Source organism: Pholis gunnellus, assembly GCF_910591455.1.
Source record: "Pholis gunnellus genome assembly, chromosome: 9".
NCBI lineage: Eukaryota > Metazoa > Chordata > Actinopteri > Perciformes > Pholidae > Pholis > Pholis gunnellus.
In genome coordinates this window covers 1,681,350-1,698,248 of record NC_136535.1, presented here as the reverse complement: position 1 = coordinate 1,698,248, position 16,899 = coordinate 1,681,350, and the positions used below count along the sequence as shown (strand labels likewise).

The 16,899-nt window shown below is 41.7% G+C and overlaps 1 protein-coding gene across 10 annotated transcripts in view; it reads left to right on the top strand.

Annotated features, from left to right (window-relative positions):
* myo18ab (myosin XVIIIA b) overlaps positions 1-15,457 on the top strand; it is a 138,339-nt gene extending 122,882 nt beyond the window's left edge. For 6 of the 10 annotated variants that reach the window (XM_079166142.1, XM_079166141.1, XM_079166139.1 and 3 more), the window contains 4 exons: positions 1,129-1,173; positions 7,046-7,168; positions 9,411-10,928; positions 12,840-12,978. In XM_079166142.1, coding sequence (XP_079022268.1) covers positions 1,129-1,173; positions 7,046-7,168; positions 9,411-10,920 — 1,678 coding nt within the window. In that variant the 3' untranslated portion in view covers positions 10,921-10,928; positions 12,840-12,978. Of the gene's footprint in view, positions 1-1,128; positions 1,174-7,045; positions 7,169-9,410; positions 10,929-12,839 lie in introns of all 10 variants that reach the window. The other 4 variants (XM_079166136.1, XM_079166138.1, XM_079166143.1 and 1 more) reach the window with 3 other exon arrangements.
* The last annotated feature ends 1,442 nt before the right edge of the window (positions 15,458-16,899 follow it).

Below are 16,899 nucleotides of genomic sequence, written 5' to 3'. Positions count from 1 at the left end.
ATTAAGATTATTACTCTTCAAGTGACCAAATCTCTGGTACAATCCAAAAGTGATGGGACAGTTTTTATAGCTATTCATTTTATGAATAAGCTGCATTTTCCATCTTTTGTGCAATTCCTCACATTTTAGCACACATTTTGGAGGAGCAGTACCTTGCTCTCAGGATTTAGCAGCACCTGACTGATCACGTGCGTTAAATGTTTAGCCTATAAAGACTATGAAGCCTGTATTTTATACAGCTGTTAAAGTAACGTTTATACAATAATTGTGAACTTTAGTAAAACAATTGTGGAACAAATGGAAACCCCTGTTCCATCTACTGAGATGAACAGCAGACTGTTCAGCATGGAGACGTTCATCATGTAGCCTCGACGCCTCCTCATCTCACCAGCACGAGCTCTGAAAGTTAATGTCCATTCCTCCTGTGATTGCTGTTTGCACTCTAGACTGTTCTCACGTTGCACAACTTTACTTAGATACATTTCAAACAGATTTGTATTTGAGGTATTTTCTATCTCTTCTGGTAGAGTAGCATTGATTTCTATGAGGAGAGGATAAAAATCATTCAACACACCCTGCAGCTAAGCCTGTTATGTTGAACGGCTCACTTAATGAGAGTTTATTTGTTTTCAGTTGTCGTGTGTCATACTGCCATGTGACCAATGACAAATTCAACCTTCCAATCACAGCCCTCCAGATAGTGAATGTTCTGGTCATTTACTACACTGCACCTTGAATGGCCTTCCTCAGATCAACACCCACCTTATATAGACAGCAGTCCTCCAGCTAACCTCAGGTTCAACTCCACAGAGATAAGTAGCCAGCTGTGACTCATTAGAACACGCTCTGAAAGGCTTTCTTCTCCTCTGTAGGAAAGACACAAGATCACTAGTAGGTGGCACACGGAGTCAATGCCCCTAAAAACATGATGCGTACCTTACAGATAGTTTGTCATCACAGCATCTGCCATGACATACATATTTATTGAGATACGTATAAGCATCATTCACATTTCATGTATTAGTTTTGACTTGATTCTCATTTCCTGTTTTTCTTTTCTATTGTCTTTTGTTTTTTTCTGTCTTGTCTTTTCTTCTTTGTCCCTCCACCCTTCACCATCACCACCAGTTTGCAAGACATGGTGACAAAGTATCAGAAAAGACAGAACAGAGCGTGAGGAACTTGAACTTTTTTATTTTTTTTGCACCACTGGAAATGATGCAGTATTCTACGGTCTTTGAACATGTAGTCGAGAAGGTGATAGCGGAGAGCCATCACTTCTCGCTGTCACACTGTAGAAAAGAGATATATTCAAAGGAAAAGTCCCTCCTGACAGAAAAAAATAGAAAAGCGATTTGGAATGCACCTGGCATTCCGGGCTAGTTTTAATGTTTGGTGATTTTCCTCATCTATTTCAAGACATCAGCTTTTGGTGTCAGGTCCTTAGAATCAAAGAGCGGTGGGTCATTGCAGATGCACACATAGTCAACAATTCAAACAGGAAGAACTGCCTCATGGGAGATACAGTAAATCCAGGGGGGGGGGGGGTTCCTTTGATGTGTGAAGGCTCGGGGATAATGCATCATCAACAGTGCCCAGAGATTTTCACAACCCCCAGTTTACACCACTCTTGATTGCATGGCCTCACATGCTGAGTTGCATGGCTACCACAGACAATATGTTGCTAAAGCCCCAGCATGAAACAAGCCTCCCTCCTCAGATTGTCTGTGTGGTTAACCGCTTTGAATTGAAAGGCACAAGTGTCCTGATCTCTCTGGTTCTTCCCCCTGGAGGCCCAGATCATACTCACAGTTCTCCTTTACACAGCCGGGGGGGGTTACCGTCATGTCAGACACTGCTGTGTTGTGTTCGAACAGCAGTCGGAGACGAGTCAGCCTCTCGCTCCCTGGACCATCTTAATATTTCATCAGCCCGCTCTGGGGCTGGATGTGACTGTGGCTCGGTAGGACTGCCCTCCTGACAGGAGAAAGAAAGGGTGTGTTCCTCATCAATCTTTGACTCGCCCTTGCTTAATAATGCAGAACCCTCAAATGTCTTACAAAAAGCTGTCTTGCTCACCAGGCGAGTAGCACACACGCAGCGTTAACCTCTGGCTCTCAGCCATTCCAGTCCCCCGTCTGTAAAGGGATTATTAATCAGAGCCGGAAAGTGCAGCGAGTGTTGTGATTTGTAATGAGCTGTTAGCTGCCACATTTCAATCAAAAGCTCCTCTTTCCTGGTGTTTGGAAAGAAGACAATATACATTTCTATTTCTGTGAAATATAAATTATGTAGCTATGCATTTCAATATATTAACATTGATACAGCTTAATTCAATTTGTATGAAGCTGCACTAAAGTACATATACTCCAGAAAGGCTTTTTAAGATGTCATTGAAATCCTATTGGGGTTTATTTCTTCTGTGAAATAGAAGTGTACTCTGTACAGGACATGGAAGACATTTACACTTCAGATTGTTTGTTTTCAAGACAGCACCCTGCGTCTGTGCATAATTCAGTCAGAATGGTTCTCAAATATGATGTCCTTTTTATAAAGCTGCAGCTAGGAACAGTATAAGGGATAAGTCTAACATGTTGTTTTTCTAATGATTTAACATATATAGATATTCATCGATGTTTTTTAAACATTTTATTTGGGACAGTCCCGAATTTACAAACCCTTAATCATGTCCTGTCCTGTTTGGTCCAAAAATTCAACTAAACCGGGTATTGATTACTTATCATCCCAGTCGCTGGAAGAAAGTGTGTTAACGTTTCTGAACCAAATAAACTTCTCAATAATCAGCTTCATATCAGCCTCGTGTGACATGTGGGTAATGTTGTGAAACTATTCGTTGAGTTAAGCCAACAAAACTACTTGGTTAAGGTTAGAAAAAACATTATGGTTTGTGTTCAAATTTATAACCGTAACTAAATAAATAACAACTGCCCTTAGCAGACTCTCTTACATAGAATTACGTAACAAGCAGTCATGTATAAGAAACGTTACTGTGCCAAGTAACTGTCCATAACAGTCTCTTGATTTACCGCCTCACTTTCTCTGCGCATCACTCGTACTACTTTACTGGTTCTGACTGAATGCAGAAACGTCCACATTCAACCTCTGTGGTTTCAGAAACGTACAAACGTGCAAACGCGTTGTACTTACAGCCCATCGTTGAGAAACATGTTTTGGTGTGGCCAACAGATGGCCACTGCTTTGGCCCTAGATTTATTGTAGTTGTTTTTAGGTATGGACAGAGTAGCCACACAAAGCATAGCAGCTTTTTGAGGGAAATCAAAGCATCCATTGCTGACATGGAGCCTGGTGTTCTGCAACCTAGTGAACATCCAGCCCAAAAATATAACACTGATTTACACACTGTTACATACAACACATTTATTGTGTTTCATTTTCCTAATGACAGGCAGTGGACTTCATGTTCATGAACAAAATCAATACATGTTAGTGTTGAGTTTTGACTTTCTGAAGTTTTACTGTTACCGTTCGTGACACTGAATGTGTTGTATTGGAGGCCACGCCCACAGCCAGATCTCTGAATTTTCATCTTGTCAACTTCTCATCTGGTGACTCTAGTAGCATTAGTATGGCTCCTGTAGCACAATAACCAGCCTAATACCTTTAAACGTCAATGTGGGTCAGTTCAGATGCTAAATGTTGTGGTCTTTAACCTTTAACACCAGTGCTAACGACAGCCTGTCCTCGGCTTGTAATTACAGGCTGAATTAGTTTCCTTTGTATTTGTGCCACTACTGGCATAGCTGTCAAACATGTTCTCAGCCCTCTCATTCGAAGGCTTGGAGGATAAAAGGACATTACTGATGTATCTCTGAAGACCTTCCTTCCAGCTGTTAAGTATTGTGAGAATTTAAAATCAGAATCGGCTTTATTGGCCTTGTATGCCTTTGCGTAACAAAGTAGAACCGAGGTAAGCATAAACGTGTAACTACTATGTGCAATATTAATGTTAAAATGTAAATCACTTTAGCACAGATATTTGACTACACAAATGGATGGCTTTTATGACTTCAGTTGGCTTTCAGTATAGCTAATAAATGACTATTTGAATATGTGCAGTTCATGTTACACCAAAGTCAGCGCTCACTGCAGTGGACGTTTTGCAGCACAGATGAACTGTTACCTTTTCATGTGACACTGTGGATGAGAGGTTCTCTGAGCTTATGTTTCCCATACGCCCGTCTGTGCTCCAAAGCCACAGGGACCTCACTGGGCCGACAGTTTCATATATCGGAGGCATACACTGTGGTGTCTATAAGACCCAGGGACACAGAGGAGCAGAGCAGAGCAGGAGGATCCATAGAAGCTAATGATGAATGTAATAGTGTGTAACAGAGATGTACAACCAATGGCGGCAGAATGTCACAGACAATTAATGTCTCCTCGGCACTCTGTTTGTTTGCTTCCCCCAGGCTTTCGGCAGGGCTTAACTAATGGTGTGCTGGTCAAGGACATAAATTGTGGTTGACACCATGTGTGAAGTGCACAATTACATATTGCCCACAATAGTGGTTTTGGCTGTAGACCGGAGAGGTCTCTCTCTATGTGCTCTTAACTGTTTCATGAGATTATTACACAGGTAAGAAAGTCTTAGAGAATATTGACACATAGTTCCACACCGTTTTTAATGAACATATCTGCAAAGCTTCAAATTGTTCATACTGAACATACCTGCAAAACATTTACTGTCATCGATAGAATTTATTTTACAACAATATTGTAGCAACTGAAGATGTCTGTCTTTAGGCAATGTGTTGTAGTATCCTCACCCTAACCACAAGCAGGACACAGAATGCAAAGTCCTGCATTCTGTGTGCCCACCATCCTCCCGACCACTTCATGTCAGTCCACGACATAAGAGCAATCCAGCCAGCAATTGAGATTCTTCCAAAACGTATTGGGTACAACCATTCTTAAGAGAAAGAGTTTTGTAGCACAGCTGTAAGTTTCAGGAAACTCAGCAATGTCATTACAATTACAAGGTGAAAAAAAAACTAAACTGCACTTCCTTCCCCATTTTCATTTTCTCAATTTTTAAATCAGAGTTACCAGTGAAGACGAAGGTTAAAAGACTAATTTAAGAAGAGTTGACTAACAAACCCTTTCAACGCTTTGACTAAAACGGGTCATATAAGGAAACGTGTCTGCTACCTGACGTCGGAGCTTCTCCCCTCATTGAGTGAAGTCTTTTCTGAGAAGTCCACACTGCCAAAGACAAAGACACTTGGCTGCTCTGTCATCATAACAGTAGGCAGCAGCACATCTCCAGATTGTCTAATAGTAGAGGCATGTTTTGCAAAGCTAATTACAGCTTAAGAGTCCGTCGCGCCGTCCTTCCTCCCATCTCTCTGTCCCAGCATTACCATCCACGGTTATTGTATTCCATTAAAGCTAGCACACTATGCATTTGGATCTCACTGGGCAAGCCATTATTTGAAATCTCCTCTTTGAAATCCAGGGAGCTTTTGTCTCTGACTGCTAATGATTTTAATTATAGGTGGCACTGGGCCTTTCAGAGCTCCATGTGCTGGAGAAAAGAATGTTTTCTCTCTCTTCCCCGACTAGATTGGAGTCTTTCTGAAACCGATGCAGAGATGTGGCGCCACCCTTCTGATGTCTCTGTAGGACTATTAAGCTGTAACAACTTAATTTCACAGCACCACACAAGCACTGGGCTTTGACGGCACTTAATGAGTGTTGCGCTCTTTTCATCTGTGTCAAATTTTATGACAAGCCCTCTATTTCACTCCGTGGCTCACAGTGGTTTGTGAATGTGTAATGATAATTGAGAGGAAAAACAGTGCAGTGCCCAGCTGTGTACCAAATCATTCTGTCAAGAAGTGAAATTCTGAGTGTATGCATATGACTGCGTGTGCGTGTGCAGGACTGGTGATGACAATAATTACCAGAAGAAAGGTAAATCTGGACATGTTCTGCCACTTTGCTGTGCAGTTCAGCAAAAACTCTTTTAGGTGGTTTGGATCTAATCTTTATGAGGTATATGCACTTATTTCCTGATAAACGCTGTTTTAGACGGAAACATTGCAGAAATACCAGTATGAAGTGAATCAGCAATAATCAAGCAAGATATTTTTGTGTTTTATTCAAGTCCTGCTGCCTTTCGACACACAGAGATCTACACAGCTCTTAAATGTCCAATGCAGGCCAGGGGCACTTCATCTGAATGAATGTGTTGCTCTGCTAAAGATAGAGCAACGTATGAACTGAGATAATCATACTCCAACAACAAAAATAGAAATCCCCATAGTATCCCCGTCACACCAAATCCCATTGTGAATGCTAATGTAGGAGATGTAGGCACACAACCTTAACACAGTTAAATAATGACTTGAACACATTGTCGGTTTAACCAAGTCATCCAGCCACTTATATGAACATGAAGTTATTACCTAAACCACAATTCCAATTATTTTCTTCTTCACTTTCAAATAAGTAAGTTAACAGGACTTTTGAACCAGCTCAGGTATTTGATTGTTGTGCAATGTAAAGGTGTGTCTAGCAGAGATCTCAGTGGTGTACTCTTATCATACCACAGCAGTGTTGGCCAAACCTATAGTGAAAGCGCTATGGTTGGGTGTTGTTTCTGTCATGGTGCTACTACGGCTCTGAAGAGGCTTTGGGAGAGCATGATAGTGAAGCAGTCATCTAACAGTGACAACAGTAAGAACCTGCAGTGTGGTGTTTACGTCTATACAACCTCTCGTAGGCATGTTTGTGTGCTTACTGGAGCCTTTTGAGCATGTGCTGTCTTTTATCCCGTATGAATGTCACAATCCTTCTTTGCTTCCACACTAACAGCTTTTCTCCATTCTCTGTCTCCACAGCTACAGAGAATTACAGGAACATTTCTACCAGTGTTGACTCTCCTTTCACACCAACATTTCTTTTCCCTTTTTCTCTTTGTTTTTCTATTCATAACCTCTTTTGCAATCTCGTCTCTCCTTTGCTTCCTCTGACTTGTTTTCCTGTCTCTGACTCTTACCAGTCAGGGGGATTCAGACACAGACTCGGAGGTGGAGGATCGTGTGGATGGGGTGAAGTCCTGGTTGTCTAAAAGCAAAGGTTCCACCAAGAACCTGTCAGATGATGGCAGCCTCAAGAGCTCCAGGTCAGTACAAAGGCAGCTGCTATTACTGTCACTACATGAGCAGTTAGGAGGCAGTCTAACTAATGCTACCTTTCACTGCTTTTGGACTCTGGATGAAATGGTTTATAGGATCTGACTCAGAGGAAATAAAGCAATCCCAGTCAAGTACTTGGCTGAAATCAGGGGGCCGCTATTACTTAAATGTATTTTCAAGCTACTTTGTCTTTATTATTGCCTGCTCTTTGAAGAGGGAACTTTTTTTTTCTAAAAACAAACCACCTCTGTGGTAGATTTATTGACATGCCCGATGGCCAGATGGTATAGTCTACCTGAGCCGCTTGCTGAGATAAATGAATGTGTCTGCCAGCTGACAGCTTCGATTGCCCCAGATTTGTCTCCTTACCAGAAGATTTAACTTCCCTCCCTCAGCTGAGCCACTACCAACTTTCAAAAGTTTTTGAATCTCTCTTAGCAGCTTGTCCCCACAGACAAACAATGACTGACTAGCCAACACTGCTCCTTGTAGTGGTAGCTTTCAATTTCAAGTGACTTTAATTGCCATTTGCACAAGTACATTGGGCTTCTTGACCAGTTCTCTGTCATTCATCAAAGAATAGATTAAAAAAAATGGGGTGAAAAGGTTTATCAAGTTCAAAGTGTTGTTTAAGCTTTGATTGATTTGATTTTCAGTCAGAGTTCACACATATTATGTCCTTGAAGTTTCTTTAATTCTCACAGGATTCACTGTTTGAGATCAGTAATAAACAGGAAGTACCCTGTTTCAACATTAGACAAAAATATGCAATTTGATGTAAAATATTTCAGTATGTTTCAGCAAGATTACTGGATAATTTCCCATCAGAATGCAAAATGTTTGCCACCACTAATTGAGTTTCAGTACATATAACCTGTGTTTTAACTGGAACACAATGGTTAGTGTTACCCTAAACCTCAACCCTATCAGTCTTGCATACCAAATAGAAATAAAGTAGCACATACTCTTTCTTCTCTGCAAAAATCCATTTCCTGAGCATATCTTTTGTTCTGTAGAATAGTTGTAGAAATAGATTTAAATATGGGTTTCATGGGTGCTATATAGCTCACCTGATGGAGCACCCATGCACCACGGCTGAGTCCTTACTGCAGAATCCAACCTGTGGCCCTTTGCTGCATGTTGTCCCCTCTCTATCTCCTCTGTCTAGTATCTGTCCTCTCCATATCATAAAAGAAAAATGGCCATAAAAACATTGGAAAGTAACTTTGTATTTAAAAGGCTAAAACTTTGCCTTTCGAGTTCTCAAATGATTTTGATACTTAAAGGTCCAGTGTGTACGATTTGGTGGCATCTAGTAGTGTGGTTGCAGATTGCAACCAACTGAATACCCCTCGACTCACTCCTCCCTTTCCAAGACAACCGCGGTATCTTTTAGGACCTTCGCCTCGTTACTTTAGGAGCAACGAAATTCAGCTGGCGTTATCATGGTTTTGTACTCGGCGGCTCACGTTGCCAGTGAGTCAGAATGTCAGTGATGAGCTCTCTCGTCACCGCTCAACATGTCACGCTAGCCCACTGACCAATCACATATGGCTAGGCCAGCTAGAAGGCTCTGGCACGTCAAAGAATACGCCCAACATGTCAAACTAAAGATCTGATTGGTTGAAGACTATGACAATCAACAATATCGTCCCCATTCACTTAAACTGCAAAGGGATGCACTTGTGAGTCTGCAGGCTGGGGCCTCTCTTCTACCTAGAAACACAGAGGTGAAATCTGATTGGATAAAAGCTCTACTTAAAACAAGCTGCACTGGAAGCAGAGCAACTGAGGAATACAGTAGCTGTGCAATGAGAAAATAAGATAATGGGGAAAATATTTTTATAAATTATAATACATGTAGTGTATTTAAGAAAAAGTATTAAATTATAAAATAGCTATAACTTTGTGATTATGTTTAGGCCAGCAGAGAAGGCCTTGCTGGCCCTGACGGCCCACCACTGGGTTTTGATCATTACTTTGGCCTTCATCTGTTCTTGGTGCCTTGTCAGTTGTCTCAAATTGCATTCTCCTAATCTTTTTTTTCATTGCTTTACTTTACATAATTTTGCTGAATTTCATGACATTTCTGTTTTTATTTGTCAAGTTTAATTTATTTTTTTCTTATTCTCTTCCTTCACTCACCTTCACTTGACCCAATATCTCATCTTTGTCATTTTCTCTCCCACTGTCTTCATTCCTTCGTCCTCCACTGTTGCTTCTTTCTAGATTTGCTGTAAATGTAGATGCAAAGGAAGGGAAAGAGTGGAAAGAGGGTAAGGAATGGCAAGAGGTAAATAAAGAGGGCAAAGATTTAGAGCCGAGCAGAATGTCAGTGATGAGCTCTCTCAGCTACAGAAAACGCTCCAACCTTAATTCCATCAGTGGCAAAGGGGATGCCCTCTTTAGTGCCCTCAAGGAGAATGCAGAGTCAGAAGAGGCTCTGCCCCAACATAAGGCTAAACCCAAAAACTCGGCTCTTCAGCATGATACCTACTCAGTCAGCTCCAGGAGGAAGTCCCAGGCAGGGACTGACATGAATGACAGAGAATCAGTCATCTCCCAGGCCTATTCAGAGGCCAACAGCCATGCCAGGAAAGGTATGGACAGCCGCTGGACTGACTTTGACAAAGAATCAGTCATTTCATACACTGCACCAAGTCGGGCCTCCACACGTCTTGGGTTAAGCCCAGAGAATGATGCCAAGTCTACCATCAGCTTAGGTCTGTCAAGCCCGCTTGGACGCCACCAAAGCACCTCACGCTTGGATGAGGGCAGAGGCGGGCGGTCACTGTATGGCAGCAGTCCCAGTAGCCCCTGCTTTAGCAGACGGTCTGGGGGTCGCAGTCCTGGAAGTGTTAGCCGAGCTGATTCCCATATGTCGCTGGCACGCAGCTGCCGCCTGAGCGAGTTTGATGTTAATATTGATGATAGTCGTAGTGTGGCCTTCACCGAGAGGTCGGCGTACAGTCCTCACTCCTCCACTGGCCGCAGCATCTCCATGCCACCACCACAAGCCAGATCATCAACTGCTGATAATGACCCAATTGACAATACCCAATTGGATATCAAACCAGTCAGTCATCGCAACTACCTCGACCCTGACCTGGAGAAAGCCATCAATGAGGTGCTGAGTTTCAAACCAATCAAATTTAAGCGCAGGAGCTTGGAAGACTCCGATGGTGAAGAAGAAAAATGTAAGAATGATAAAGACGACAGCAAAAGTATCCGTAATGGAGATGGTAGTCGCCCTGTCAGCAGTCTTAGGCGCTCTGCATCCGCAGTGGATTGCATGAGACCGTCCCGCAGCAGCAGCAGCTGCAGCAGTCGCCATCCCAGTAAGAGCAAAGGCAAGAGCAAGAAGAAGAAGAGAAGCCATAGCTCAGAGTCTGACAGCTCAGGAGATGACCACCGTCACAGGAGCAGCTCCAAGAGGAGGTCCAAGAAGTCCAAGAAAAAGTCCAAGAAGAGGGACAAATCTCCGTCTTCTTCCTCGTCTTCTTCGTCTTCAGATTCTGAGTCGGATTCTGGATCAAGTTCCGGGGCATCAACCATTTCCTACCGAAGCTCCAGCAGTGTAAAGAGAGCCCCTGATCGAAAGGTGTCCAGCCCTGAAAGCGAAAGAGAAGCTAGGCCACAGAGTGAGAGGCAGCCCCTTGGCAACAAGGATGAGAAGAAGAGGAAGAAGAGGGTGGACAACCTGATGATGAAGTACCTGTACCGTCCGGACAGTGACTGAGGCAGGCAGTAGGTGGTTGCCTGAACTGGACTTACCTTGAAGAGTGTTTTTGAAGCATGATGTGACCTAACCAATCAAAGACTATTTAACTCTTGTCAATCAGCACATTCAATGTTCTCCATTGAGTCTGAATGGGATTAGACATTTACAGTTTAGAATTGTAGTTTCTGGGTTACATTTTGGATGATGTGTCTTGGGCATGCTAACAATGTTTGATGTTTCCTACTACCCCCTCTCCGTTTCATGTCAAACCTCTGTGGCTGTCTTTCCACTGGTGTAGTAAGGCTTTCATTGAGGACTCTTAAGGAGCTGGGTAGTGTAGTTGGTGAGAAACTGCACTCAATATGAATGTTAAGTCAGCTTTTAATCATTACTGAGATATCACTGAAATGTATAGCCCCAGACCGGCCAAAATAACAGGAATTAAATAAGAGAGGCCATAATAAATTTCTCCTTCCAGCCCCATACGTGCAGGTATAATTAGACCCCAAGCATTGATTCAAAATAATTAGCAAATTCATTTGAGATGCACAGTTGACAGTAATTAACCCCCAGATTACAATGTTTAAGCCATTTGAATGTTTTTTCTTGCTCATTATAGTCATTGGAGATGATTTTTTTTTTTTTTATTCATCTTTAGATTTTGGTAACCACTACATATTCAGCCAGTTTGTAATTCAATATAGCTGATTCACATGACAACTGTAACATTATGAGAGGATGGAATCACATCTGTCGCAGTGCTTTGCATTTGGTATTTGAATGGCATTGATTGAGTCCCTTAGTAACAATAATAACACAAAACCGTTTGGCATGCTAGTGTTGTATCACATTGCAGAATTTTTGAGTCCACTAGATGCGAAAGCAAAGGCTAACCTCACAGCATGCACAGCTAGCTTGTGCTGGTTATGGGAGCTCAACACGCTGCAACACAAGAACACAAAGCAGATAGACAAAACACAAGCTAATGAAGACAACCTCATCACCACTTAGACAAATACCTGTCAAGTTTAGAAAAACCCTGTAAATATAGAAAACACAAGCAAATGAGAACTTCATGATTAGACAAAAATACAGAAACCCTGCAAGTAGTACACAAGGAATGTGATGTACACCACAACCAAAAAGTCTGTAAAAGAAAGTAACTAGTAGATGGTGAAGGGCTAATGTTAGGTGTGCTTATATCTCCAATAACATCACATTGACACAATAAGAGCCTGAAAACTAAGATTAGCTCATCTTCAATTCAACTGACAAGTGGTTGAATTGAACAAATTGAGTGTTTGGGCTTTTAGTGAACCCTGGAGACTTGTGTTGTAGCGTAGTTCCATCGTTGTGTACGACTTGCAGTGTTTCTGTATTTGATGGCATTTTATATATTTGCCCATGAGGAATGTTGACAATACAAACTCACAGGATGGCAGCCAATCTTCTTAGCAACCTTCTCTGTGGGAGAACAACAATGTCACAAAAGAAACCTTGATTTACTCCGAGCAAGAAAGAAATTCAACACTTTGAAAGCAAACAAGGTGTGGGACTCACGAGCACTGCTCAGGCAGTGTGCTCAGTGCTGCTCCTGGTGGCTGGACGATGTATTGCAGCAACGCTACACATTAATACGATAGTCATAAACAGTATGTCAACCTTTCCCGGCTTGAATAAATTGTTTCTGTTGTTACTTTACATCTGCCTCATGTTTACCTTACCTGCTACTGTAGGCCATTAAGAAGAGTGCCTTCCTCAGAGTTTGTATTTTCAGTATTTGTCCTTTCTCAATGCTTGGCTTGTGTTGTGATGAGGATTTCTACATTTGCTTGTGTTTTATTACATTGCAGTGCATTGAGCTCCGTTAGACACCGTACTGTTCTCTGATCAATTTCTTGATAACATCAGCTTCTACTTGTTCTCTCCTGCTCCAGCCCCCCTGGCCGGAGACACTACTGCTTCAATAGATCTGATGAAGAGGAGGAGGAAGAAGAAAAAGAAGGCGGCGGGGCGACCCAGAGCTCTTTCTACTCTTGATACAGATATGGAAGCCAAATAACAGAGGACGACAGTGAGGACAGGCCTTATGAGACCACATCGTCGTCCTCGCTGTCAGCATCCGCTCTCTGAAATGTGCCCTCATTACTCCGTGACAGTTTGTCTTGCATGCAAAGTTCACCACAATTGTGGTGAGTTGGACACAACCACACAATAACTCACAACCCACAACCCTGCAGGAAAACATGTTCCCAACACTCGGTTAGAGCTTCCTATTGCAGATCCTCACAGGATTTGGTCATATTTGACAAAGTACATGGTGTTTTGCCTCTCATTAGTCACTTCACACACACAGCAGCTCTGTTATTAACAACTCCACGCCGCTGGTTGCATGCAAGCAGCATTTGCTTGGCTTTGAGCAGCCACCCTGTATGGTTGTAACTGAGCCAAAGAACTTGAGGTTGCAATGATGATATATTCTTTCTGCCTCTCTTTGTCTGTGTCACTCTTCCTCTCTTCTTTACATATAGTACACCACAATAAGATGTATTGCCATAGTACAATGTATTGCCAAAAAACCTTTGTTCAAGGGTGTGTGCACACTGCTTTACTTATTGCCAATTGATGCTGAGTCCTGAGAAAAGTCCCATCCTTATTTTTTTCCTTTTTCCTGCTTCTTTCCATTTTGGGACAAGTGCCATTTGATTTAAGTGGTGTCCTCCACAGCAGGCTCCTCTGCAGCTGTGGCATTTCATGAACTGCGCGCCGTACACTCTGTTCACTTTTTGTTTCCCTGAAAAGATGTTCTGTCTTTTGCTGGCGAATGCTCTCTTCCTTACGGGGGAGAGTGATTGCATCACTTACTGCTCCTCCATAACAGCAAAGCATTTTTCTCCATTTGAATATTTTGATTTTGATGTGCGATAGATTTGTCTTTACAGAGGACGTCCGTCGGACAAATTGATTTCCATGAGGTTTGAGCTTTCCTCTGCAAAACGCCTTTTTACATTTGACTTGATTTGACTAAGTTCTTGCCTGAATTCTTTAGTGAGGAAGACACTTTGTCACAGCTTTGTCCTCCTTGTGCTTGTTGTTCACATGTCGCCTGTGTTTGTTTTACGTTGGATGTGCTTTCCTTTCCAGAGGGAATGTACTTGACATTGGGCATCAGTCGTATGTATGGTCTCCTCAACCAGCGTGTCCAAGGAAAAACTGGTGGTGTTCAATATTTCTCTTTTTGTCAGCAAATCACATGAAAGGACCAAAACCACCAGTGTTTTCTTGACCTTTGGGAAAAGTATATGTAACAAAATATCCTAAGCCCAAAAGTTCACTTGATATGTTTTCTGGAGCTTTCACATCTCTTGGTCTTCTTCATGAAATGGAGCTATGGAGCTAATGGAGCTGTCGTCGCAACTCTTTAGCTAATCGGTTCATACTGAAGACTACTCAGTCTTTAAATATGACTTATGGATATCTTGTTAGATTTTTTTAAAAGTCACTTTTTTCCATCCATAGAGTAAAATCCAATGCTTCTACACATTACTTCTCTGAGGGTTTTGTGTCATGATTATCTGTTTAGCACGGTTTGCTACTTTTGTGCTAGCAACATGAACATTAGCCTAGCTAACAGATATGACAATTTATCATTGAAACAAATCATTACGGATTTTATACCAGATTTCTTTTCCACGTACCACATATTTTGAATAAAGGTGACTATGATAGCTAGGATTTGCTATTGGTCAATGATGCAAATTTAAATGTCAAAAATCTCCAAAGTTGAATGTGAATCGTGCAGACAGATCCTCTGATTGGAGTGATTGTGTTGACATGAATTGATTGGATTCATATCTTTTCATGAGTTATGATGATATTGTAAGAAAAGTAGAATATCACCAGCATCTCCTTTAAAGCCTCATTGTGAACTTTAACTGTATCTTTGTCAACTGGACACACTACAGCCTATATAACCAATACTGTGAAATCATGTCCAATGTCTTTGAGGCCTGTTTATTTCTCAGGTTTCTTTTTTTCCAACCCAATGATGCCTCGAAACAGCAAGAAAATAGGAACCTGCATTTTTATGGTTGCTTAAGTGTTAACCCTCTGGTCGTCTGTCTATTTACTGAGCAGCGTTACGATGCTTTTGAAAGCCATTTAAAGTCCAGGAGAGCTCGACGTGGCATTTAGGGCTGAAAACAAACTGTAGACGTCCGTCATGGTGGGAGCAGTTGGCTGTTATTCTACTATACATGCTTTTTGTAGACTTGTCTTCATTGTTATTCTCTATGCAGTCAACACAAGTGTGGAAATGTGTTTTTTGACCTTACTGACCCTGATAACAGTGTCTCGCTTCAACAGAATAAAAACAAAAGAGCAGGCGTAATATTGCTGACTGCACAACGTATTTATATATAAATATGTGAATGATTGATGCTAGCTTTGAAAATAGTTCATGTTTATTTTCATTATTGAACAAATTGACCACTTGTTATACATTTTGCATTACAGTTTAATATATTGTAAATAAATGATGGTGTTTGTTTTAGGATGCATTGTAGACTGGATTTGTCTGAGTTGACGTGTTTTGCTGCTGTGTCTCCATTCACACTAAATATGGCCTTTGCATGTGTTTTTGTTCTAAGATTTCCACACGGCATGCAGATAAAACCAAAAGTGAAACCGTGTTGTTTCCTGATTCATTCGCTTTGGTGTTTTCAGCAGCATTGACACTGTGAACGCCTTAAAGCCACACAAAACCCACTCATGTCATGATTTATTTTTTAATTCAGGGGAAAGTGAATATTGTCTGCTCAAAGCTGAACTATAAGAACTAATAGCTCTCCAGAAATCAGCATATTCAGCTGAAGGCAGCAAGATATGTGAAATCCAGTTTCATGATGAGAAGATGAGTGAGTTTCATTTCAAAAGCACACAACATCTCACCTCAACAGCCCGACTCGTCTGACCTCTGTGGTTGTATATCCACAGATGGAATCAAGTAATCCTGACTTGTTAAAGAGGATTGGTGGCGACAGCTCATGAAGTCATACCATGAATTCTGTATCCTACAAAATATGTTTTCTCTTGAAGACTTCACCCAGAGGAAGGTTGATGCTACTTCTCTGCTTGGTTTCTTGAGGTTCCTTCTCTGTCTGCAGGTTTTAGTCACGCTAGCAGCGAGGTAATGTTAGTCTACCGCTCGCTCCGCCACTTTCAGATTAAGACTAATGATTTTGCTGATCCCCTGACTTTTGTTTGAGAGCCACCTACTAGAGGATAACAACTATTGGATGGACTGCCATGAAATGCTTTACAGACATTCAGGTTCCCCTCATTGTGATAATATGCTCTGACTTCTCATCCAGCGCCATCATCATATTATTGATATTGTAAATTCTCTCAATGACAATATTAATCTTTTCAAACTCTTCAAAGTCTAGAGAAGGTGGTGTTTATGGAAAAAAACTATGGTTTAAGTATTATTGTATGCAGGTCTGTGATGTAATGTCCGTCTCCTGCATGCAACGTTGACATTGGACGTAAAGCATGAATACAAGGGCAAAAGTTTGATTTATCTCTTGTAAAGAATGAAAGATGTGATCATGTAGTATGTATGTGATCATGTAATGCCGTGAGACAGACTATAGACATATCTGTGTCACACAACCTGTTCTCTCTCCTAAAGAGTGAAATAACACAACTTGGTGTCTGACACCGACGCTCATCTCGTTTGTGTATGGAACGCAGCATTACGGGCAGAGTAACTGACGTAGTTTAAAGAGAGAGATGGTGCACACAGGGAGGGAGGTGGGCGGCTCATTCACAGCAGCAGCAGCTTGCTTTCCCATTTACAGCCATCTCAAAGCTGCAGGTATGTGCTCTTCCTCTGACTGGAGTGTTGCATTGTCAAACACGATGTCGCATGTCCGATGGCATCAGACTTGCAAAATAACAACACAAACTTGTGTACTTTTATATCGTACTGCGTGG